Source organism: Panthera onca, chromosome C2 (genome assembly GCF_046562875.1).
Source record: "Panthera onca isolate mPanOnc1 chromosome C2, mPanOnc1 haplotype 2, whole genome shotgun sequence".
NCBI classification, from domain to species: domain Eukaryota; kingdom Metazoa; phylum Chordata; class Mammalia; order Carnivora; family Felidae; genus Panthera; species Panthera onca.
In genome coordinates, this window is record NC_138347.1 from 29,154,734 (window position 1) to 29,171,560 (window position 16,827).

General features: G+C 34.3%; 2 protein-coding genes across 4 annotated transcripts in view; one reads left to right on the forward strand and one right to left on the reverse strand.

Annotated features, from left to right (window-relative positions):
• Positions 1 to 4,270, reverse strand: part of RBM11 (RNA binding motif protein 11) — a 30,036-nt gene extending 25,766 nt beyond the window's left edge. The window contains exons 1-2 of the mRNA XM_078452889.2: positions 4,164 to 4,270; positions 210 to 372 (exon numbers count right to left, since the gene is read on the reverse strand). Of these exons, the coding sequence (XP_078309015.1) occupies positions 210 to 372; positions 4,164 to 4,259 (259 nt within the window). The 5' untranslated portion in view covers positions 4,260 to 4,270. The remainder of the gene's footprint in view (positions 1 to 209; positions 373 to 4,163) is intronic.
• Positions 4,271 to 4,272: 2 nt separating this feature from the next.
• The window catches only part of LIPI (lipase I), a 69,876-nt gene continuing 57,321 nt past the window's right edge, over positions 4,273 to 16,827 (forward strand). For 2 of the 3 annotated variants that reach the window (XM_060640271.3, XM_060640274.3), the window contains exons 1-2: positions 4,371 to 4,469; positions 7,255 to 7,388. The gene's annotated coding sequence lies outside the window, so the exon portion shown is untranslated. Of the gene's footprint in view, positions 4,470 to 7,254; positions 7,389 to 16,827 lie in introns of all 3 variants that reach the window. The other variant, XM_060640273.3, reaches the window with a different exon arrangement.

Below are 16,827 nucleotides of genomic sequence, written 5' to 3' on the forward strand. Positions count from 1 at the left end.
CATTTTAAATTTTCATATAGAAAAAAGTGCTATAGAGTTGGCAATACTAATTAGTCATATAACATTTTCAATGTCCACATGTATTTTGAGAAAATTTAACAGAGACCACAAGGGCCCTATACATCATATAGAACACACAATATTTACACCTCTGAGAACAACACCATCAACAAAACACACTTGGAAGATTCATCGATGGCAAGACCTACCAAATCGATACTGTACATTAATTGGTCTTCCATATAAACGAATTCCATTCAGCAAAGCTATGGCATAAGACACTGATTCAGGGTGTTTAAAGCAGACAAATCCAAAAGACTTCGGCTTTCCTTCTCTGTCTTTGCATATAGTCACTTTGGTTAATGGCCCAGCCTATAAGAAACTTAAAAATTATTTTCTCATAAATCTAAAGATTTTTTTTACATTCAGATAAATCAAGTATATTCAACTTCAAAGTTAAAAAAATTTGTTAGCAATAATAGCTTTATGTAGTTCTGCAAATAATACATTTTACTAACAGTAATATTTCATCACACTTTCTGGTATTTTTTGGCTGATCAAGGAAACATTTGTAGTATTAGGAACAGAAAACCCTCTGTTAGGCTTAACAAAACAATGTAGAGAGCATTTAAATCTAAGAATGAACTACTACTTTTCTCCATACATATTAACTGTGTAAACTCAAAAATAAATTGAAATCACCAACCTAATGTTATTTGAGTGATCCTAAAAAAAGTGTTAATATTCTATTGAGCCTAATTTCTTTTGTCAAGATTAAACATTTTTACAAGAGAAACTAAATTTATCATGTGTTTTGAGCTAATAATCCTATTTGGTAAATATTTCCAAAGAAAAAGTTGTAATATCTTTAAAACTTTTAAGTAGGTGCACTATTTATATGAATGAAAGATTAGAAAGATTCCAAATCCAACAATGGGTGAATATTATTCCATTGTGTATTGCTAAAGTGGGATAAAATAAATTTAAAATATTCAGATTGTATTTATAGTAAAACCTATAATTAGCAAAACAGAGTTAAAAAGTAGATGCAAATATTATAAAAAAGTGTTAATTAAAACTAAAAACTTACATCTCCCCCATTATAAGTGTCACAGGTAGTACACACAAAGATTTATAAACAAGATTTAATGGCAAATGGTTCATACTTTTTAATTGTATATTAATGATTGATTACTTTTCTCTGTAGAGTTGGATACATAAACTGCCTTTAAAGAAAAATGCTAACTATTATCTTTAAAATTATACTATATTTTAAGATTCAGTCTTTCTTTTTTTTCATTTTCTGCTTTCCCAGGGACTAGCTCATCCTTCCCTCTGACTTCAAGGACCACTTCACCAACAAATCTATTTGTTATACTCATGACTCCTAGAGACCTCTGTGTGACTGTACTTCAGACTCAACACATTTGAAACTGCATTCATTATCTTTCTCCCCCACATCTTTACTTCAGTATTTCTTAGTCAAAAGTACAAAAATATTAAACCTGATTTTCTCACGTCAAAGGATAATGAGAAATTAAAAAAAAACTAGTAAGAGGATAAATACACAGTAATAAAATAAAATCAATTTTAATCAGTATTGTTCTTCTACAGATATTATATATAAAATCACAAATGAACAGAATATGCTTAAATGCTTTGAATTTCACAAATTCAAAGATATACCAAAGCATTTTTAAAGATAAATTTCAACAAGATTTGCTCATAGCAACAATCCCATCACCTTTCAATCTTTTTAAAGACTAAGGTTATGGGGCGCCTGGGTGGCTCAGTCGGTTAAGCGTCTGACTTCGGTTCAGGTCACGATCTCACAGTCCGTGGGTTCGAGCCCTGCGTCGGGCTCTGGGCTGATGATGGCCCAGAGCCTGGAGCCTGCTTCAGATTCTGTGTCTCCCTCTCTCTCTGACCCTCCCCCATTCATGCTCTGTCTCTCTCTGTCTCAAAAATAAATAAACGTTAAAAAAAAAAATTAAAAAAAAAGACTAAGGTTATGTTTTTTAAAAAGCCTTTTTAAAAGATACCTCACTTTAGCAAATCCTTCCAGAATACAGAAGGACCAGGGCAAAAATAAAAACATATGCTTGGTTGCCTGATCTCTAATGGTGAAATTATAAAAAATGAGAAAATTTTATATATTTGTGTATAATTTATATATTACATTATAATATAATATAATATAATATAATATAATATAATATAATATAATATAATATATACATATATATGTATATAAATAGATGGATCCAGGCCATGCTGACTAGAAATAATGTAAGTGCATGGGGCCTTCATGATTATCCCCAACCCCTTTACCAACTCCCCGCCTTCTTTTTGGAAGCTCATCATTAAAGAAGCCTTCAAGGGAAAACAACTATAAGGCTTCTTTCTGTTTTCCTTCCTTCCTTCCTCCTTCCCTCCCTCCCTTTCTTTCTTTTTTTTTTTTTGTCTTAAAATTTTTTTTTCTTTTAGTTAGAGTCATAAGTTTCAAATGATATTTGGGGAAATAACTATAGGAAACTATCAGAACAGATTAAAAAAGGCCAGTTTTTTAAACTTTTTAAACTTAAGTATCTTTTTAAGAGGGCATATTAGAATAAGCATAAAAGTCTTAAAATCAACAATATTTTTCAAATAATAACAAGTTTTATGTTCCTGGGGTGGGGAGGGAATTCTCTCTACCAAATTGTGTGTATCTATAATTAGCAGTAGACAGAGACAAAGTTAGGGGTTTTCAGAAACTGTATCAAGAACCCTTTTCACCACCAGTACTCATACTTAGTCCTAGAAATTTAGTTTTGCTATAGTCTCCCTTGGAACTTGCCCTTATTAGGGCAGAGAGAAGTCATTCTTTCTTGATTTCTCTTGATGTTAGTAGTAATAGTAATACTATCAGTAGTAGCAGTAGTTTGCAGCAGCAAACGCTTACAAGTGCCAGGCTCAATTCTAACTGTTTTACCTGGATTAATTTATTTAACCTTCACACCACATCATACTGTAGATGCTATTACTACCATTTGACATTTAAGGAAACTGAAGTACTGAGATATTCATTTACTTGCCCAGTGTCACTTTGCTGACATCAGAGTCAAACAACTACGGTATATTACATATCCCCCTCTTTTGTAGATTATCTTAAATCAAAAATTTAATTTAAAATTTTCCCTTTTAGAAAAACCAAGGCCTATCTCTTAAATTTGTATGCTCAGCATCTTACTTTGTGTTTGCCATGTAATTTTTGTACCATTAAAAAGTTAGACAGGGGCGCCTGGGTGGCTTGGTCGGTTAAGCGTCCGACTTCGGCTCAGGTCATGATCTCACGGTCCATGAGTTCGAGCCCCGCGTCTGGCTCTGTGCTGACAGCTCAGAGCCTGGAGCCTGTTTCGGATTCTGTGTCTCCCTCTCTCTCTGCCCCTCCCCCATTCATGCTCTGTCTCTCTCTGTCTCAAAAATAAATAAATGTTAAACAGTTAGATAAATAGCTGGATGAAGATATCTCTTTAGCAAGTGACACCTAATAATAGGTGAGTGTTTAGAGGAGACAGAGGAGGCTTACTCATGGAAGTCCTAGGTCTCAAAAAGTTTCCAGAAGGTCCTCTTGGTATGAAATACAGGGAGCTTCCCAAGGAATCAATTGGTCAGCTATGATGCGGCTGTCCAAATCACTAAATTTCATTTACCATACTGGAGTAAAAATACCCTCCATATAAAAGGGATTGGGGGCATAAGTAATGTATAGGGCAACATTTTAAAATCTATACCTCTCATTTCGCTGGATGTAAGGCGTGAGGGTGCTTATTGCCTGAAGGAAGGCAGTGACAGGGCTGTTTTCTGTTTTGCCTAAGATACTCAAGGCCCAGGCAGTTTCTGGGAAGCCCTCACTCAGGGCTGGGCGCTGGGGGGAGCCAAGTCACCCCCTACCCGCAGAACTGTACAGTGGGGACGGCGATAGGACGCACATGATATCACTTCAATGCCAGCTGTTCACGTAGGGACAGGTGCGCCCAAACGGAACTAAACTATAAACCTAGGCTCAGGATGGGGCGGGAAGGGGGCCGGGCACCGGGTGGTCCAGGTGTGCCCCGCCCCTTGGGTTGCGCTTCCGGCTTGACGCTCCCCGCCCCTCCGCCGCCCCCCGCAGACGGTACCTGAAGGAACAGCTCGTAAAGAATCTCTTCCCGTACTCGGGCCTCTAAATTCCCCACAAACACCGTCCTGTCGGCCTCCTCCTGAGCAGGGAACATCCCTCCGGTCTCGGGCCGAGGATAGAGGAGGCACCCAGACCCCGCCCCCTCTCGCCGTGTTACTGCGCCGCTCGGACTAGGGGAGTCGGGCGGACGACGGGAGCGCGCGCGCCAGGGGCGGAGCGAGGTAGGGGCTACGCCCCCCGGCGCCCCGCGGGGCCGCCCACCATGCCGCCCCAACGCCCTGGATCCGGCCGGGACCGAGGGGGTGTGAGTGAGAATAAAAAAGATTACTGTGCTCGGGGCTTGCCCCTCTTGCTTGTGGAGTGCCCTCCATTTTCTTGGACACACCGTTATTAATTGACTTCGGATTTATTCAATCAAAATTTTCAATAAAATGTGTGTAGAGAGGCTTTAAGACGTACTAGCTGCTGTACAGTCGCTCCTAGGCTAATGGGGGAAGATTTGTTTCCAAAGAGTAAATGTCTAAATCACTAGGATTTTGAATGTATATTCTGTACAAAATGCTTTTTGAAAGAATAAATCCATGCATGCATGGCTATGGGTGTGGAATACAATGGAGTGCTAGAATTAAAGTTTATTTACCTAGGAAGCGCACCCTAAAGAAGTCTTTGAAAATGGGCATAGACGTTTTAGGTGGACTCCAGAAGGCATTTCTCAGGCCACAAGGCCTGAGAAAACATCCTATACCTAGGAACACTAGAAAGAGTATAGCAGGTTTTATGACTGAAGCCAGAATTCTTGAGGATGGCTGCAGGGCGCTTGTAGCGGGATCCAATGTTTGTATACAGTGACCAGGGTGAAGAATTCATTCTTTTTTGAGGAGGGTTAGGAAAAAAAAAAAAAAAAAAAAAAAAAAGTAGAAGAAGAAGAAGAAGAAGAAGAAGAAGAAGAAGAAAGGTAATTAAAGGGGGAAGAAAACCTACTCAGAATGTCAATAGATTAATAAATCAACTGACAACTATTAACTTGGTTTCCTTTCTGAAGAATCCATGTCTCCAAAAGACCCTGAAATTATCCTGTAAATAAACAAGGAATCAGGACATCATTTGGCCTTTAGTTAGGAGTGGCGATAATTCATTTTGCATTGCACGCATTTACTTAGTTGGTGGACAAAAATGCCCTTCGTTTCTAATGAAAAGGAACACATCTTTGGAAACCTGATTTCTAATTGAACTGTGACATTATTTAATTTCATGATTTTACATAAGTAATTTCACTTTTAGGAATTCAAATTCTATTTCTTAAGGAATGTATTGAGCTAATGTAATTACAGTACTTCATTTAATATTTTCTGAATGCTTACTATGTGCCTGCCTCTGTCTTTAATCCTTGGAAAACAAAGATTAAGTGTAAAGATCTGTCCTAGAGCTTTCAGCATGAGAGAGACAGACTTCTTCCTATACAAATAAATACAACATAATGTGTCAGTAACTTCAACAGTCACCTTCTGTTGATATATCAGAAGTATACAGGTCTTGTCTCCGTTTTTACTTTCCTCTGCCATCAACATTATTGTGGTAGGGTAGGAAGGGGTTAAAGAAACTAGCACATTGTAGTTATATAACAAATATGTGTTGATCAAGTGAATGGACACCCGAAGATTTCTATTATGTATAATTCTGTTGATTTTTAAAATTCATTTATCTCATAAATCTTATCCAAATGAACATATTTTTTGTTTCCTCTCAGTCACACTGATCTGGGAGCTGTATCTTCAGGTTTCATTGTAAAATTTCCAGTGCCCATGTATATGATTGTGAATGATACAAAACTTTAGCTATATTTACAAATAGTTGATAATCATGTTGTCTTGCTATATTGAGGTTTGCATCATAGTTTTGAGGTTTGCATCATAGTTTTTTTTTTCTTTTTTTAGAAATGTGTATGATTTTCATGTTCTTATCAATCCTCTTTTCTTTTGGCAGGACTAAGTTTATGGTGCTTGTATTTCTATGGTACTTTTTTTTACTGTTATAAGCTCTGGGGTGCCTGGGTGGCTCAGCTGGTTAAGTGTCTGACTCCTGATTTCTGCTCAGGTCATGATTGAGCCCCATATCATAGGCTCCTGCTTCTCTCTCTCTCTCTCTCTCTCTCTCTCTCTCTCTCCCCCCCTTTCCCTCTGCCCCTCCCCGGCTTGCTTGTATGGGTGTGCTCTCTCTTTCTCAAAATATATAAGCATTAAAAAAATTAATGTTATGAGCTTTGAAAGCTCGTGCAGTTAACTGTTCAGAATTTGACCTTAATATATATCATTTTTCTAACGTAAGCTTACTGTATTTCCTAGCTTCTGTTGAATGAACACGTAGTTATAAACGTAGCAGTAGCTAAAAAATAATTCACTTATTTTTAATGTTTACTTATTTTTGAGAGAGAGAAAGAGAGTGAGCGCGGGGGAGGGGCAGAGAGCAAGGGGGACCCAGGATCTGAAGTGGGCTCTGCTGACAGCAGCTAGCCTGACTCAGAGCCCAAACCCATGAACCATGATATCATGACCTGAGCCAAAACCAAGAGTCAGCTGCTTAACCAACTGACCCACCCAGTTGCCTCAAAAAGCCACCTTCTTAATGGATTTTAAAAACTTCACTTTTTGATTTTGCTTGGTTTAATTTTTTTTTTTTTTTTTGAGAGAGGGAGAGAGAGAGAGAGAGAGCGCGCGAATACAAGTGGAAGAGGGTAGTGGGAGAGGGAGAGAAAGTGAGTTCATGACCTAAGCCAAAGTGGGACACTCAACTGGTACCCCCAAATATAATTCACTTTATCCTCAGCATTTCCTGGACCATTAGCCAAATATAAGTTTTAATGTGTTAAGTGCATGGTACACTATAAAGAATTAGCCTTTCTTAACTCCTATCAGGATGTTTTATACCCCTAACTTTATGTATTCAAAAATGAAAACGTTTACATATAATAATATATGTAAAACTATAAGCTATATATATAAATAAATAAGTGTATCTATTTACCTATCTAGCTAAAACTAGAGCTTCTTTCTTCGCTTCTTTGCCCAACTGACTCTTACTCTCATTGGCAGTTCAGCCCAGGCAGCATGTCCTGAAGGTCTTCCCTGAAGTCTGCACTCTAGATTAGCTGGCGGTCCTGTTGTGTGGTGCCATAGTTTCATAGATACGCCTTTTTCAAGCCCTCCTCACTGTGAATTGCTATAAGGTAAATAAAGATATTTCAGTACTTAGGACAATCCCTGACATATCTGTGGATATATCATAAATAATTGTTGATATAGTACAGTTTGAATAAATAAATGTCTCTACTTTGTATGTTCGACAACTACATTATACCTGGAAATTAGTAGATGCGTAATAAAAGTTGGATAAATGAATGAATGAAAGGAGAAACTTGATAAATTAGTATTAAGGGACTCTAGTTAGTGGATGCTTTTTCTAAAATTGACCTCACTTTTGACTTCACTTTTTTCCTACCTTCATTTTTTATTTATTCTGATTTTCTTAACTGTATCTGTCCCAAGATTTTTGTTTGTTTTACTTGTATTAGATACTTATTGTAAAGAAATATTTTTAATGTTTAAAGAAATAAATAAGAAAGTAAAAATCATCAATAAGTCTACCATGCAGACATAAACATTTTGGAGGAAAACCTTCCTTAGTTTGAAATATACATGTGCATATACATATACATATACATATATACAAAAAACATTTTAGGAAAATAAATCTTACTATACATACTGTTTGTAGCTTGCCTTTTCTCCCTTTGTGCTATGTAACGGAGACTTTCTTTACCAATAAATAGTGATTTATACACATCAGTTTTAATCCACTGTATGTATCCAATTAGATTAATTCCCCCCCCCCCCCACTATTAGACATTTACATTGTTTCCATTGTTTTTTGCCATTAAAAAAATACTGATATTAACATCCTTGCTCATATGCCTTTGTGCACATACGTTAGTAAAAAATTTATGTAGGAAAATATCTTGGATGTTTAATTGCTGAATCAAAGGGTAATTGACACATATTGCTAAATTATACAAAAGATTGTGCCAAAATATATTCTGATAAACAATGACTACCCCATCTCAATATACACTACTCAGCTACCTATTATAATTACCTATAAACTGCCTGGAAGCCTGCCTGGTACACAGAGCTCAATCAATTTTATATCTTCATCCTCATCATCCTCATTATCACCTTTATAGTATTATTAATAATGTATCCATGTCTGTAAGCTTAAAATCATTTTTTATTTCTCAGGAGGACTAAAAAAAGCACAGAAATATTGTCTTACTAAATTATAGACATTTTATATAATATTTTGTTACTCCTCAGTATTATGCTATTTAATGCAATGGACATTCATCTGTTTTATCGCTATTGACAGTAAGTAAAAAATATGAAAACAGTATAATTTTTATATTTTGTTACTGCTATGTATTGTACTGTCTTAAATGCCAAGTTGAGATTTTCTTTTTTTTTAAATTTTCTTTTTAACGTTTTTATTTATTTTTGAGACAGAAAGAGACAGAGCATGAACAGGGGAGGGGCAGAGAGAGGGAGACACAGAATCTGAAACAGGCTCCAGGCTCTGAGCTGTCAGCACAGAGACGACACGGGGCTCGAACTCATGGACTGTGAGATCATGACCTGAGCCAAAGTCAGACGCTTAACCGACCAAGCCACCCAGGCGCCCCCAAGTTGAGATTTTCAATATAAGCTCTTTAGAATGACAATGATGAAAATAATGTATAAGATTCATATTACAGTGTCACATCAAAAGCACAAAATAAAAGAAGAAGTATATGTTAAATAGGAAGGGTTTATCTTTTAATTTAAGTATAAACTTGTTAATAATCTCTTTTAACATGTACAACAATTGCATTACATTTTTTCCCACATTTTGAAGAGATGTGGTTTATTTATATTTTTGTTAGAGAAGTACAGTTGTTACAGCTAAGTGATATTAAAGGACATAGGTTATTTGGTGGTCTCCAGTCAAATTATAGTAATGGCCCCCTTCTAAAAATGAAGTTTCACATAAACCCCCTAGAGATCAAACAATTAAAAATCATGATTTTTACATTTTTCACAGTTTTTAAATGAATATCTCATTTTGTTTGTGGATTCTTTGAAATATTTCCCTAGATTTCAGATTAGTTTCTGCTGATACTGTTCTTAAAGTATCTTTGCAAATTTATAGAAACTTGAATTTACAAAAAACAAATTTAGTTTTGAACTGATAATGCATGTACTGAAAATTGTTCTCTATTTTCCTGACCTACTAAAGTCTATTACTGGAAGGAAAATAAGGGGAAAAATAAACATGCGAAAAGAAACCTATAATAATTTAAAAAAAATGTTATATTAAAAACAAAAATACGTTTTTTTGATTTTCCAATTGTAGAACTCAAGAGACAAGCTAGCATTTTGAATTTTAAAATAGCCACTGAATTTGGGTTGCAAAATGATATAAACATGAAAAGGTCATATTTTATATCTGACAGCTTGATGGATATGGATTTTATTATTGATTTTATGGTATATGAAGACAGCTTGGTTTGTAATCAAAATGAACATAAACCACAACGTTTTCTGACTTTTTCCATTTCTAGCATTTTCTAACATCACATTTGCTCTAGGCTTTCAATAAACATATTCTTCCTGACCGCTTCTGAAATTCTGAGGTTAAGAGGAATAAGGAAAGATATAATTAGCTTTTTCTTTCCCTTCAATTCAACTTGGGCAGCTGTTTGTGACTTATTACAGAGTTTTGACTTAAAAATCCTTTTACAACCACAAGCCAGATGAGAGGGAAAAAAAAAAAAAAAAACAACCTACCTTACCTTTTCAACAAACAGGGAGGAGCAAAAGATCAGGGATCTTTTATGTTAAAACCTACCAGACTCTGACAATCTTACAAAAGAGACATCTTAATGAATTTCAGAATTTCTTTTGTGTTGAATCTCAGAGCTGCTTTTACTTTTACTGGATTCCAAATGAGAGTATACATTTTTCTTTGTTTGATGTGCTGGGCAAGATCTGGTAAGAACTTAATAATTTGATTTATCTTACCAAATTGTGTGTCAAATAATGAGTATAGTATTTTGATTCTGGGATAAAAAATTCTGTGACATCATGGTATGAAAGGAAATAGTATGATTGTGAATACTAACTGTATCAAATGGTTAATTATGAATAAAGTTTGTGTGTGTGTGTGTGTGTGTGTGTGTGTGTGTGTGTTTGGTAAATTTTATATTCTGTATTTTACTTAATTTCCAGTTAATAACTAGAAAACCTTTTATAAGAAGGTGTAAATAGAGAACAAATATTCAAGAGACAGAATAATTCAGTAATAGAGAAATTAAATCAATATTTGAAAATCATGACTTGATAAACATCTTATTTCAATTTGAATGCTCAAATAATCTTACTTTTGAGGAAAATGTTTACATAGGTAAATTGTCAATTGCAAAACTAACAAGTAAACGTATACTACAACTTTTTTTTTGTCCTATTATGCTCAAGTGTGACTAAAACCAAAATTAGTTTATAGTAATAAAGTAGAACTTTATTCTCCTGTTTTACAGATTTATGGTAATAAAGTTACTAATGTTAGTAATATCATTTATTTCTTTCTGGTAATAAAGTAGAAGTACTTGTTCTACTTTATGATAATGTTATAAATTTAAAATTCATGATGCATATAGATTTTGGTCCCTTGCAAAGGCAGATGATTTTGTTTTAAATTTTCTTTTAAAAAATTATTGAATGCATACTTGAATAACCTTAAAATATCACCTAGAAATTCAAATTATTTCTTGTTTCTTTTCAATTAGATATTTGAGTTTATCATAAATTCTAGAAATGTTGAGTTTTATATTCAAATGCAGAATCTAAATGGTGTTAATATACAGTTTATTATATTTTTTCTCATTTAGATTTTTCTTGGTAGGCATTTTATATTTGTGTAATGCATGATAGTGCCACCTTAAATTGGAAGTCAGAGAAATTTGAAGTCTAAGCCCCTAACTTTTATGTCATTTAGAGTTGGCATTATCTTAGTATCATAGTTTCTACTCCAACCTCATGTGGCAGACTTTCTAAGATTATTGTTTTGATTAGTAGTTAGGAATTACCTAATTTTTCAATTGGGAACCCTCAGATATAATTACTAAGTATGTTTCTGTCTCTGTTGACTGAAATAGAACAGAAGACCTTTTAGATATTAATAACAGTAAATAGAAAATAAGGTAAAGAATTCATCTGTTCTCAAAATCATTTGTAACCCATGCAAACTCTTGTGCTCTCTGTCATTTTCCTCGAAATCCCACATGCCTAGGGAATTTTGTTGAATTTTCAGTAATTACTTTCATGTAAGTATGTTTTATTTAAACCATACATTCTCCTCCCTTCTCTGCTAGAGATTCTTATAGATGTCTCTTAGCATCTCCTCAATCCTCACACTCCTCAACATGAAAATCATTATATGGTTATATATGCCTTCAACAAAGGAAAAACATTCTGAAAAACTGAGATTAGTCAAATGTTTTAAAAAAATTTTTAATGGAAAAAATGGGAATGAAGAGATGGCTGAACAAACTGTACAGATATGTAGCGGTATGCATATATATTCAAAGTATATTAATATATATTCTTGTTACAGTTTTTTGCTCATATAAGTGCTTAAACGGTAGTTGTAGTTGCTGCTGTTATCATAGCAAGGGGCAGCAAATGTTTCTGTAAAGGGCCGGTTGATCAATATTTAAGGCTTTGAGGGCCATATGATTTCTGCTGCATCTATTCAGCTCTGTCATCATAATGTGAAAACTGCCGTAGATAATTCGTAAATTAATGAGTATTGTTGTGTTCTAATAAAATTTATTATAGACTCTAACATTTGAATTTATTGTAATTTTCACGTGTCACAAAATATTATTTTAATTTTTTTCAACCATTTAAAAATGTAAAAACCTGCCTTATCTTGCCAGCCGGATTTGGCCTTCTGACCATAGTTTGCCAATTCTCTTGTTCCGGTAATCTGGAAGAGATATTAAAGATAAATTAGGGGTTCATAGGGGGCTAAGTCAGGTAAGCACCTGACTCTTGATTTCAGCTCAGGTCATGATCTCACGGTTTGTAGGTTCTAGCGCTGCATCAGGTTCCATGCTGTTAGCATGGAGCCTGCTTGATGTTCTCTCTCTCTCTCTCTCTCTCTCTCTCTCTCTCTCTCTGTCTCTCTCTCTGCTTCTTTCCTGCTCATTCTCACTCTTTCTCAAGATAAATAAGAAAGAAACTTAAAAAAAAAATTCTTCTTTCTCATTTTACAGTTGAGGAAAGTGAAATTCAGAAAAATGGAGTCACTTTTCTAAGATGATAGATAGCACTTATCATATATGTAATACAAAACACCTGGGAGTCTTGTTTAAAATACAAATTCTTATCCCATAGGCAGGAGGTGAAGTCCAAGATTCTGCAGTTCTCATAAACTCCCAGATGATGCCTGTGGGTATATGGGACTGCACTTTGAGTAGTGAGAGTATAGATATTTGTAGAACTTTATTTAGTGGGCTGTTTGTAGGGCAGTGGTCTTTCTGAAACTCATGGCATTCTAAGCTCATGGACTCAATAAATTCATCATTATGTAATTGTATAAAAATTTATATATTTGTATAAAAATTTTGTACAATTTATGTAAATTTGTATAATTTGTATTTAAAAATCTGATATGACTAGTAATTCATTTCCACTGATCTGCTAAAATCAGATGACTACAAGCAACTTATTGTACCAAATTTATTGGTACAATTTATTGTACCAAAGTGTCTTTAAAATAAGGGGAACATGCAAGAACATGGAATTTGCAATTAAAAGACCCAGATTCAAGTCCTGGCAGCTTATAATCCCAGACAAATCACTTAGCTCCTGTGAACCTCAGTTTCCTCATTTTTAAATGGAAGTAAAAGTTATAATACTGTCTCACTGCATTGAAAAGCTCAAAGGAGATAAAGTATGATTTGGTCAGTTATAAATTAGGTTAGAATAATCTGCTGTTTTCTTCCCATGTACCCTTTCTCTGTAATTGTCTCAGATTAACTTCCAGGTATAAGTCTTCATGTTATATCTACCTGTACACAGTTGTGGTAGACTTGTATGGACTACCTATATCGGAAATCCCCTGGGTTATGCATTTTAAAATGCAGATTTACCTACCAAACCAGAATCTCTGGGGATGGGACCAGGAAACTACACTTTGAACAAACGTTCCCAGTCATTTTTTACACCCATTTTTAAAACCATGCTTGAGAATTCTTGGCCTCAAGACCTATCAGACATCAAGTTTATTTTTTGTGTGTGTAGTCAGCTTCATTTTTAACGACTTTGCAAACATTTGCACAGTTGGAAGAGTTGTGGATTGAATATCTGGACTACTTATGACTTGTTAAATAAGTGTACATTTTCTAAATGTGCTTTGATTGCTTCAGAATCAGAAAATTAAGGATACTTTTACCTTTAATTTTGCTTTCTGCCTCTAGCCTTCCGAGATATTACAGTTCTACCTACAGTTTTGTGTCTTAACTGGCTCTATGACCATAAAAATCTCTGATTTTGTAGCTATAAAGTCAGTCTACTGTTTGGTACCTGATATTTTGCTAGCCCCCAAAGGTCTTCATTCTTTTTATTACACATGAGTATAATTAAGCTAGTGAACTTATGTTGCTCAACTGTTTACATAGTAACTTGTGCTGTGAATATGGTTATGCTTTTCAGATATCACTCATAAATGTTCTGTTGCTTCTAATTGTGTGACCTTTCTTCATATATAAAATGAGGGAAAGGATAGCAAATACAAAAGCACCACAGTGCCCAACACAGAGTGAGTGCTAAATAACCATTAGCCATTATTACTATCATTGATGGTTTTGTTTATAGGTGTTAACAAATATGTTTTGTTTTCAGAAATGGGGAAAAGAGAAAAGAGGTTTTCATGGAGTCTTTTTAGGGTGAGTGTGGGATATCAGAGGATTATCAAAGGAAGTAGCAGTAGACCTTTCCAGAATGTGTTGGGATTGTTGGCTTTCTTTGGCTGGGTTTTGAGGCTCCTCTGTTATTGGCTTGGTCAACACTGAAAGTTGCAAGGCAGACTAACTGGTCTTAGCAGCTTACTGAGTATGAAAATGGGTTTGGAATCAAAGAATGTTAGAATAATACAAGTCATAGGGAGCATTTGCTTCAACTCCTTGCATTTAAAGAAACCAAGACTCAGAGATGAGAAGATTTACTCAGAGTCACAAGAGATATTTGAGGAGGCTAGAGGCACTTGGGTCTCAGCTGCCCATGTCCAGGGCACTGTCCATGTTTCTGGACTCTGTCCATTTTGATCCCCTTGTCTTCATCACAGCCATTGTCACTGTAATGGAAATATATTTCAGAGATACAACTGAACAACTTAGAATGATTATCCTAATTCCACCATATGTCTTTGATATTTTTTAACAATTTTACTGCTTCTAGAATTGAAGTCTCAGAAGATTGTCAGAATTCTTTCTCAGTGTACCTCTGTTGAGATTACTAGAGTCATCATCTCCCTACATATTTGGCAATGGAATCTGATACTGTGCCCCTGCTACTGAATTTCTTACCACAATAGAATTACTTACTGTATTCTCTAGACCCTCAATTTGTTAATTTTTCAAACAGGATTTAAAAAAATGATACTTGCCTTTCTGTTCTTGATATATTCATCCTTTTGCTGTTAACTTATTTTTGCTATTGTCATTATCAATTAATTGAAGCCTATTTAAATCATTTTTCATTAGTGTAAAATTAATGCATATTTTAGATCTAGAACATTTAGAAAATGGTGAAGTACAAAAAATAGAAAACACACATAAAAATACAGAAAAAATGACTCCAATATTGACAATAACTAAGTTGTTTTATTTCCTATCAGTTCTATTATAATAAATATGTATGTGTGCACAAATGTGTATGTTTTTAGTATAATATATATATATATATATACATATATATAACAGATAAAACTTACAAATGTATATTAACACACACATATATATGGATTATATAAATTTTTTGGTTGCTGCTTACAGTCCCCATCATATGGATACACCATTAATTTATTTTTCTAGTCTCTCATTTCTGTGCATTTAGTTGATTCTCAAATATTCACTGTTAAAAATCCTGTGATATAAATTGATGTTATTAATGGGTATAATAAAAATATGATAAGAAAATATTATTGTAATTTTTATTTGATTTTTAAGAAGATTAAGTACATTTTGATAACTCTATGAGCCATTTTCATATTTTATTTTATAAAATATTTGTTTATATCTTTCACTTGGTATTCAGGTGGGTATTCTTTTTCTTCATTTATACTTACTTGTAAGCATATCAATTCCTTTCCTACCTTACATTGAAAATATTTCCCTAGCTTATATATTTTGTCTTTTGGCTGGTATATAGTTTTTATGTACAGAAGTTTTAAATTTATGTGCTGTGAAACCTATTAGTCTCCTACTTTATAGTTTCTTTTGTTTTTATGCTAAAAAGTCATTCCTCAAACTGAGGTCATGCACATATTAACTATATTTTTCTAGGTCATATAATTTAATTTTTACATGGCATTTTTAAATAGGACTAACATCAATTATCCTTGTCATTGTTTATTTAAAAATCCATTATCTTTGACCATGGATTGCCATAATTATTATGGGTAATATAGTTTATTTCTGGGTGTTCCCATTCAGTTTCATTAACCTGTATATCAATTCTTGATGCAGTTTCTGGGCCTCTTTTTAATTAGTTTATAATATAAACATAATTTTAATCATGCCCATTTATTATCTTTAAAATATCATTCATTTTCCTTGAGCATTTATCCCCTCCCTGGAAACATCTCATTGAGACCTTAATTCAGAATCATATTACACATATAAATTTAATATGAGTAGAATTGATTTTGTGATAATAGATCTTCCATTCTGGATCATGGTATATCTCAGTGTTTATTCAAATCTTTTACGTTCCTTTGTAATATTTTTAAGCTTTGTTTTTCTTTTAGGGGCACTGTATATTTCTCTTTCCCTTCTGGTCTTCTTTCTTTTTCTCTTTTTCCTCCTTCTTTTCTTCATCCTTTCTCTCTTCTTTCTTCTCCTCTTTTCAAAGGGCTAGTTAACTTGCAAATCATAGGAACCTGGTTCAAACTAGCTAAGGAAAGAAGGAACTTTATTTATTTATTTATTTATTTATTTATTTATTTATATTTAAATTTTGTTTAGTTAACATGTAATGCAATATTGGGTTCAGTTGTAGAGTTCAGTGATTCGGCACTTACATACAACGCCCAGTGCCCATCCCAACAAGTGCCCTCCTTAGTACCCATTACCCATCTGGCCCATCTCCCACCCACCTCCCTCTGTCAACCCTCAGTTTTTTTCTCTATTGTTAAGAGTCTCTTGCGGTATGTTTCCCTCTCTCTCCACCCCCACAACTTCCCATATATTCATCTGTTTTGTGTCTTAAATTCCACATGTTAGTGAAATCATATGGATTTGTCTTTCTCTGATTGACTTATTTCACTTAGCATAATACATTCTGGCTCTATCC